Genomic DNA, 9,576 nt, shown 5'->3' on the forward strand with positions numbered 1-9,576 from the left:
TTGCAGTGCAGCCATTCCCGAAGGTGGCTGCAGACACTGCATATTTTGCATTGCCTAACGGCTGGGGCTTACCATTGACTTGAACGGGAGTGGGGGTGGCGCGGGAGTGGGGGTGCTTTTGAAGTGCATGAAGAGTGTTATAAGGTCTAGTCCTGGTCCCAGCAGCATCCAAGCCAGATGCTTAGATGGAGCCTGTGGGTTGGAGGGGGGACGACACTTTTACCTCCCTGCATAAAGCTGACATGGCCCCCAGCCCAACTACACACCGTTCCCAGGCGTGGAGCCACAGTGCAGTTGCCATCTACAGTCATCAGGCACTGGGAAACGATGGCGGGGAGTCTGGGAATGGCTGGGTCATTACACTAATTTAATCTATTTCCCCATGTTAAGTTCTCCTCACACCTTCTATGGATCATCTCGATGATCACTTCAAAGGTTTTTTTTTCTCCTGCTGATGATAGCTCATCTCAGTTGATTGGCCTCTTACAGCTGGCATGGCTACTTCCACCTTTTCATGTTCTCTCTATGCAGGGGCGGCTCCAGGCCCCAGCATGCCAAGCGCGTGCTTGGGGCGGCATGCCACGGGGGTGCTCTGCAGGTCGCCGGAAGGGCGGCAGGCAGGGTGCCTTCAGGACCAGCGGACCCTCCGCAGGCACGCCTGCGGGAAGTCCACCGGAGCCGCGGGACCGGCGACTGGCAGAGCGCCCACCGCAGCATGACGCCGTGCTTGGGGCGGCGAAATGTCTAGAGCCGCCCCTGTCTCTATGTATAAATATCTTCTGTCTGTGTGTTCCATTCTGTGCATCCGATGAAGTGGGCTGTAGCCCATGAAAGTTTATGCTCAAATAAATTTGTTAGTCTCTAAGGTGCCACAAGTACTCCTGATCTTTTTACTGAGCATCCAGCCTCCCTTTAGGGCAGTGGTTTTCAAACGTGTGTACTGGGGACCCCTTTCACACAGCAAGCCTCTGAGTGCAACCCCCCCTTATAAATTAAAAACACTTTTAAATATATTTAACACCATTATAAACCCTGGATGCAAAGCGGGGTTTGGGGTGGAGGCTGGCAGCTCGCAACCCCCCATGTAATAACCTCGCGACCCCCTGAGGAGTCCTGACCCCCCCAGTTTGAGAACCCCCTGCTTTAGGGCCAGGAGCCTTCCTGGCTGACTTATAGGTGGGGAGAAAATGCATGGGGCATTGTGGAAGCAGAGCTGAGGGCCCTCAGGCTGCCCGCTGAGAACTGGAGGGGAAAGCCCTTCGTGACACCCCCTCCCCACCATATGACACTCTCATTATTTAAGGAGGCTGGGAACCTGCTCTTCCTCTCTCCTCCCACGCTGCTGGCGAGCTGCAGTGATCACCAGAACCCTAGAGCTGCAAAAAGCAACAGAGAGTCCTGTGGCCCCTTATACACTAACAAAGAACCCAGAACCCTAGAGCTGCAGTAACTTCTGCACCCTCTGTGGCTGCAATGTTAGGGGCAGGGGACCTGGGGAGGTATATAGGGCTGCTTCTGAGGGGATCCCCTTTCCACGAGTTCTCACATTGCTGGGATGTGGCTCCCCTCCCCTTCATCTGCCACCCCGGCTGGCAGTCCGCAGAGCAGCCAACTGGGTGCACAGATGAGTTAAGCAGCCTGTTGGGGCTTACATGGCCTGGGCTGCCACATAAACAGGCTTCCGGCCCATAAAAAGTACACTTAAATATAGTGGATGTAATAAAAGTATAGTGGTATCATAAAAATGTATTACTCTCTCATAAGAGAGAGTAAGGGCCTAAATATCCACAATAGGGTCCTTCATCAATCCACTCCATTCTGTTCCCGCCTGTGCTGCTGAGGAGAATTTAAGAAACGAGCACTGTAATCCTGGCCTCACATCAGCTCACAGCTGCCTCTGTTGGCTCCACTACGTCTCTGGGCCTGATCCTGCACTGAGGGCAAAGCAGGTGAAAGCCCCTTGGTGGGAGAGATTGGGGAATTCCGACTGAGTAGCGTTTCACACCCAGTTTGCACAGGTATGCCTGAGGGCAGTGCAGAATCAGGACCAATATGCAATGGAGCCTTTCTTTTTAACAGCTAAGGTAGTTCATTAAGGCAAACCCTTGATATTTCTCCCCACTGGTTTTTCCCCTCATTGCACCAGTCCTCCCCTCCCCCTCAGTAAAAGGTTCTGCATTGCTCCATCTGTATCATTTACTGTATTTAGCGCAAAAAAAATTAACTCTGGGGCAACCTCAAGATGATCCCGTATTGATCTGATACTGGAAATACTATTCCACATTCTAGAGTTCCAATAAAAATGCTTTAATGGCTTCATGGGACTTCACCGTTTCAGTGACTTCATTTCTCAATATTTCTACTCGGGCCCATGTAAACAATTCCGAGTTGCTTTAAACCTGAGTGACTAAAGAGTCCAAGAAGGTTACATTGTTTTTATCCCTCTCTTTGTCTGTTTTCTAGCATACTCGACTAAACTCAACAAATTTCCTGTCTTTAATTTCGACGATGACCTGAAGTACCTGTGTATCAGCGCGGTGAGCCCAAACACTACAAAGGCTACTCTGTATGCTCTGAACGTGTGGAGATACTGGTGCATGACAAAAGGACTTAAAGACTACATGGACATCACTAAGGTAAGCACTGTTAAATCCCTGAGACCGCTCCTTTGGTCAAGACAAGCTGACCCACGAATGGGAGAGACACGGCTGGGTAAAGGTGAGGATTTAAACCTTCTCTATGCTCCCATGATCCCAGTATTAGCCAGGGACCAGCCCAGTCCCCAGAATAAGTCTTCGGTCTTCTTTCCCCGTGAGGCTGTCCCAGCAGCCAGGGACAAACTAGGCACAGGGGAGTTCTGGCCACACCCTGTTTTGCCCAGCCACGCCCCCTGCGCTGGCAGCCCAGAGATGGCAGGATATTCATGTCCTTGCCCTAAGAATACGCTTTTTATCTAAGGGGCCTTATTTCTCTCTAGGGGTAAAGCATTAAGGCCCCAGTCCAGCAAGCACTTAAGCATGCGCTTAACTTTAAGTCTGTAGTTCTACTTAGATGTTTCAAGTTAAGCATGTACTCTGCTAGAGTGGAGCCTAAGAATTTGTCTTGTCTGAAGTAATACAGAAAAAAAAAATAATAACCCTGTAACAGTGATAAAAATCTACTCTATGGACAAAGCAGTAACAGGGACGTTTGATACCAGCACTCAGCACACAAGGGTGCAGAGTTGAGACATCTTTACAACTGATGCAATGGAGATCCTAGAAGCCGTGTGTATCAGGCAGCCTGCTGGTTAAGGGAAGGGTTTCCTGTGTTGTTGAGATTAATGACAGTGCATGCTGGGCATCTGAGGAATGTCACTCGAGTCCCAAGGATGTGATACAACATTAGAATGCCAAGGCCTGCGTGTCCCACTACGACCTGTAATGTCAGGAAGTATTTTTGTTTTCAGATTTGAAGGTGTCCATTTTAAGAAGGCTGTTGCCACTTGGGCCTGCATCTGTTTGCATAGTTTACAGATGTGTTTGTAATCCAGAAGCAGAAATGCGAGCGCTGAAATAAACCTATGCGGGCAGGTTAACAAAGTCTGATTGCAGGGCAAGTACGACATACAAATGGCCCAGATAAGTGCTTGTGATAAGTGCTTGTGATTACGGACAAAGGGTCCCTGAATGCTTCTTAATTCTCATACTCTAGGAATCAAAGGCGATATTGTCATCCATCTCTCCTGTTATCGCAAGCATCTCATTATAACCAGCTTAATGCTTTCCTTTAATTATGAGATTTATAGAGGCTGAAAGTATATCTCGGTGAACAGGAGGAATGGAAAGTTTCCATGGATAGAGCTTAACAGGGAAAAGTACAGAATATAAGGCATGCACCAGACTATATTCATACTAGGTGAAATCCTGATCCTAGTGAAGTCAATGGCAAAACTCCCATTGACTTCAGTGGGGCCAGGATTTCACCCTCTGTTTCTTAAAAGGTGGGGATTGGTGTTCTGGTGTTGTAGTGGAAGGGGCCCCACCCTAAACATCGGAACGTGTCAGCTCTCTCACCTTACATTAATTCTGGTCCCCTAATACCAGTGGTGTCCTCATCTCTGCAAAGCAGTGTCCTAGCAGGGGAGTGCTAAGGACCTCAACTCTTTTATTCTAGGCTGCCTTTTTTGCTCCATACAGCTACATTTCCCATTCCTGTCAGTACAGCAGCCATATGCATTGCATTCTCCTTGTAGTTATGCAAATATGCACCCTTCTTCCAAAACTGCAAGGTTACTACATTCTTTTTGGGAGCATGTTGCATCTTGCACCTTTCCTCTTTGCAGAGTGTGAAAAGAGCTGAAATTTGGGTCTTCCCACTTAGTAGCATCTTTCACTATCCACAAGCAGGCTGACCTATGCCAGCGACAGAATAGAAATCGACCTGAACCACAACCTTGGATCTGAAAAGTGCTACATTTTGGAGAAATCTGAAACTGAAGTTCACTGCTGGTCAATGTCTGTCATGGGACAGGCCTAAGCCCTAGATGTGAACATCACTGCTGTTTGGGAAAATTTGGATCTAGATCCAAACTTGTCAGAATTTTATCCCATGCATGTAGTAACACTGACATTTGCATTTCTCTTGTTCCAGATTCCAGCCTCGAAGCTGAATGAACTCCTTGAGGACTTCTACATCACGGTGAAGAAAACGGATGGTTCGGACTTCCTAGCCACGTCTTTGCATGCTATCCGCCGAGGCCTGGACCGGATTCTGAAGAATGCTGGGGTGGGATTTTCCATTACCAGCAGCACCTTCACATCCTCCACCAAAAAGCTGAAGGAGAAACTCCGGGTGCTCAGTAAGGCTGGGATGTCTGGCGCTCGCTCTCGCAACATCGTCTATTTTTCCCTGTCCGACGAAGAAGAGATGTGGAGAACAGGATGCTTGAGTGATGAGAGTCCGGTAGCCCTGCTATCCACTGTGGTAAAATATAACAGCCAGTACCTCAACATGAGGACTTTGCAGGAGCATGCAGACTTAATGTACGGAGACATTGAATTACTCAAAGATTCACAAAACAGGCCCTTTTTTGCCCGAACGGACAGCGTGAAACGAGAACACAGGGTGAGCTCTAACAAAGTGTGTTATGGGCAGATATACCACGAGCACTCCAAAGGACACAAGCGGTGTCCCTACTGCCTCCTTTATAAGTACATGTACATCCACCGGCCCCCAACCCAGATGGAAGCGAAGTCTCCTTTCTATCTGACTGCACGGAAGGAGATTAGCGGCATGGGCAATGTGTGGTACGAGGAACAAAGGATGGGTCTCCGCTCCCTGAGGGGAGTCGTCCCAAAGCTGGCTAAAAAAGTCAAACTTGACCACTGTGAAAACTTCACTTTTGTTTCATTCACTCAGGCTTCCAGAAAGTTTGGCTCTCTGAACTCCTATCAACAAGTCTGACATCCATGTTCTAACACCACACGTTTATTCAGTCAGTTGTACATGATGAAGGGGGCATTGAACTAAAGGAGCTTATTTCAGTAGCCAGACCTCTATAAACAAGCAGAAAGATGGTGGCCTGCTGACAACTTGCTTTGATCCTTATCGAAGCGGCTGCTACTGAGAAAAATTGAGCTCTTTTCCAAATGTGTGTTAATTATATTCTATTATTGAGACTATATATTGCTGCATATACAAGAATGCTACAAGAGTGAGGAAATCAGTTAATTACAGTGCCTTTTAGCACAGGTTTTTCTCAACAACTACCACATTAAACTGGTCCAGAAATAAAATTCCCACCAGGTCAGTAGCTTTAGTCCATTGTGAAGAAAGTAAGTTGCTATTAAGTAATAATTTAAAAAGTGGAAAGAGCGAGAGATTAAATATTTCCTGGGGAAAAATTGCACTTGACACTTTTGTGTTTGGTTGATGGATAATCTACTTCTGAAAAGCAAGCAGCATCACTTGATGGAAGATCCTGCAGCTTTCTTCTGTCACAATGTTTGGAAAGCATGAACTTGGGTTACGGAAGCTCTCTGTAGTGGTTGTCACCTGCTTTCCATTGTCAACGGGGGCAATTTTATGAAGCCAGATTCATGTACACACATGCATTTGAGAACTATATTTCCTACGCTACGGATGACCTGTGCTATCATGGATTTTTCTCCTTAACAAGTATGGCTTGGATTAAGGGAGCTATTATCAAAGACTGGTAACTCTTGAAGCAGAAGTGCCTATGTTTTCTTTCATAGTTACCATACAAAGGTTATTTTCTTGTGAACCATTCTTAGATTTTCCCATCTGGGCGGTATATAATGAATATAGATATTTTTCCAATATACAGTAATTTACACTGGATCTGTAGATACTGCTAGAAGTAATTCCTGGATTTACCAAACAGACAAACAAACATGGTTACAGCATCCTCGAAGGACAGCTCTTTAAACCAATTTATAAAAGTTAAGTCCAAATTTTTCCAAAAGGCCAACTAGTGATTTTGGATGCCCCACTTTTGAGACACCCTAAAGGGACCTGATTTCAGCATTGTCTGAAAGTCAGGTCCCTTTACAATGTCTCAAGTTTGCCACCCAAACACCGAGGCTCTCAAAATCACTTTTGTACAACCTTGGTCTAAACTCTTAGGGTTCAATCCAGCTGCCATTCAAGTCAATGGGAAGATCCCTATTGACTGAAATGGGAGATGTATCAAGCCCTTAAGTCAAAAGAAGCTGTGTCATAGAAGACCTTGCCCCTGTTTTAGGGAAGTAGGAGTTTTACCATTCATTGTTCTAGTACAAATGACCTGGCTGTCATCTTCCAATATATCACAAAGTTGTGACATCATTATGGAATCTAGGGACACATCAAGCAAGTGACAGAATCATTTGTATACCAAGATTGTGCTACACCTTTAAATCATAGCTCAAGATCCATAGTTATGTGAATACAGATATATAGAAATAAAATCGGGCTTTATTTTTCGGAAGATTCACACACACGTTGCTAGTATACTTCTAGCAAGAACTTGATTTCTAGTATCTATTTATTATCCATGAGTTCTAAAATATAATTTTACTTCTGTCTTTTAAATGTGTGTGCACAGCATTAAATGTTACTTTAGTTTTAAGAAAGTCATTCACTGGACTGGGAAAGACAGAGCAGCATTAGCAAGGGAAATATCCATCGTACGCTACCAACTAGACCCTTCTGCAGGCTGTGTAACTTATTTTCCTCCTTCTGTTTGTTTCCTTACTAAGGACCTGATCCTTTGGGGTCTGAGTACCCTCCACTCCCCTTTGACTGCAGGGTGAGCTGAAGATGCTCATGAGTATACACGATCAGACTCCTAGTAAATGTAATGTGATAGCTGTGGAGTTAGGAACTTTGGTTAAGCGGTATTTCTTTCAGAGAACTGTACATTGTAGCTTGATGCATATTTCTGAGTATTGTTGGTGCTGATGTCTGAAAGAAAACATGCATTTCTCTAAACACTGTACCTCTTCTTGGTTTACATTGTTTTCCTTTATTTGACTGACTCTGGTAAAGGGAATATCCTGTTGAAGCAAGGTTTTGTCAGTTCTCTGAGGCTGCTCTTCATGTAGGAGACTGGCATGTAGGAGACTGTATGTGCAGTACACTGTAGCATCACAAAGGCATTATAGCAAATAACCGGACATTACTGAAAAAAAAAGCAAAAGTTATATTTATATAGTATGGGTAGTTTTCCTTTTCTTTCGGCTCTCACATCTGCCTTGCACCTTTGTGCAGTCATTTGCACCTCTGCAAAGTCAGTGCAAAATGCTGACAGATTAGTAGCATATACTGGTTAGTACTATACCTCTGCCCAGATATAAATGGCAGCCCGAGAGGCAGGGCAGTGAAGAATTTAGTCTTGGACGTGTCAGTTTTAATGGCAAAAATTTCCAAACCTAGATGCATAAAGTCAGGCTTTTAAATCCACAGTTGGCACCTAAATATGTGGCCCAATCTTCAGAGATCCTGAACTTCTGCAGCTCCCTTGGGAGTTGATGTTGCTCAGCAATTTCCAGGATCAGGCGTTGGGAGCGGGCGTCACTATTAAAAGTATTAGGGAAGAGATTTCCAAATGCACAAAGGGGCACTAGGCACGAATCTAAACGTGACTGCTTGTAGCAGAATTTGGCTATAATTTCGTTAATTCCCTTCTGAACTCTATTAGGACAGAAGAATTGCATTTCATTATTGGATTCCAGAATTCTCTCTACAAGGAGAAACTAGTTCACAAGTATTATCTGATAAAACAGTATACAATGAGGAAAAATCCTACTTCTTTGCTTTAAGAAGCGATTAGTGCTAATAAGATTTTTTTTTTTAGTACTAGTATAGATTCCCTCCCACCCCCAAACATTTTTTTCATGGCATTAATAGCCATCATTTGAACTAAATGGTGCCCCTCTGTCCTAACATGTGAATCTATATTATTCAAGGAAAGCATTTATCCTATTCCTGATCTGCTAGCAGTGAAGATGAGCTTTCCGGGTTTTGCAAACATTTGTATTATGTGCATTTGAAAAGCAAATAGAGCACTGAAGGGCAGCAGATGCCAGACAAGCTCAGATGGGCATAGAATCAGCCAGCTTGTTATCCTACATTTGGCCTATCAATCTGATACCTGATACTTCACAGGATACTCATAATGCACCTGTGTACCACTAAGCTTTTTGTAGGGATTGTGTGAGAATATGCTACCCTATGAGCTGAAAAAAATAATACCTAATGCTTTTGTGAAGGAAAGTCTCTCTTGATCCTGTTTAACAATGTCTTTTTTTTAAATGTTCTTAAGTTAGATAATTTGGTGGCTCTGTTCTGATTTATAATCAGTGTTTGCTCTGAAATAAAAGCAATATTCATCTTTGCAAAATGTGAGAAGTGACTAAATATTTCAGAATCTAATTTTTTTTGCAGTAGAGAACAACATTTGATAGTTTAATGATGAATTTTTTAAAAAATTATTTGTTTATTCCCTAAACTTTCTCTGTGGTACAGTCAGTAAAAGATCTTCATTTTGTCTTTTAACTTTTAGAATTAATGATCCTGGAGCCACTGTTACTTATCTAAATAAATTTAATTTTTAAAAGCATCAAAGATAGGCTCGGGTTATTGTTATTTGTATTCTAGTGGTGTCTAGAGGCCTCATCTGAGATCAGGGCCACATTGTGCTGGGCAGCGCCCATACACAATCCATGTTGCAAATGGCTTACAATTGAAATAGACAAGAAATGAGAAGTTAAAAAGGCACAGAGATCTGAACTGACTTCCCCCAGGTCACACAGCAGGTCAAGGGGAATAGCATCCAGGTCTCCTGAATCCCAGTCTACTGCCCTATCCCCTGGGCTAGGCAATCAATCTTGCATTCCTTATGCATTCACAAAGCTACCCTTCCCAACCAACCAACCAGTCCTCTGAGTGTAACAGGAAGGCAGCATCATTCTAGACCATAAGCATTAATGAACTGAAAAGTATTGGGATGTTACCCAGAGGAGATTGCATCACTGTTTATTTAACTGTGTGGCTGAACTATGGTGACAAGCTGCATTTGTGCATCATCGCTTT

General features: G+C 44.3%; 1 protein-coding gene across 1 annotated transcript in view; it reads left to right on the forward strand.

The window, feature by feature from the left end:
* The window catches only part of KIAA1958 (KIAA1958 ortholog), a 125,380-nt gene extending 116,319 nt beyond the window's left edge, over positions 1-9,061 (forward strand). The window contains exons 4-5 of the mRNA XM_045021515.1: positions 2,464-2,636; positions 4,633-9,061. Coding sequence (XP_044877450.1) covers positions 2,464-2,636; positions 4,633-5,445 — 986 coding nt within the window. The 3' untranslated portion in view covers positions 5,446-9,061. The remainder of the gene's footprint in view (positions 1-2,463; positions 2,637-4,632) is intronic.
* Positions 9,062-9,576: the final 515 nt, after the last annotated feature.

Source organism: Mauremys mutica, chromosome 6 (assembly GCF_020497125.1).
Source record: "Mauremys mutica isolate MM-2020 ecotype Southern chromosome 6, ASM2049712v1, whole genome shotgun sequence".
NCBI lineage: Eukaryota > Metazoa > Chordata > Testudines > Geoemydidae > Mauremys > Mauremys mutica.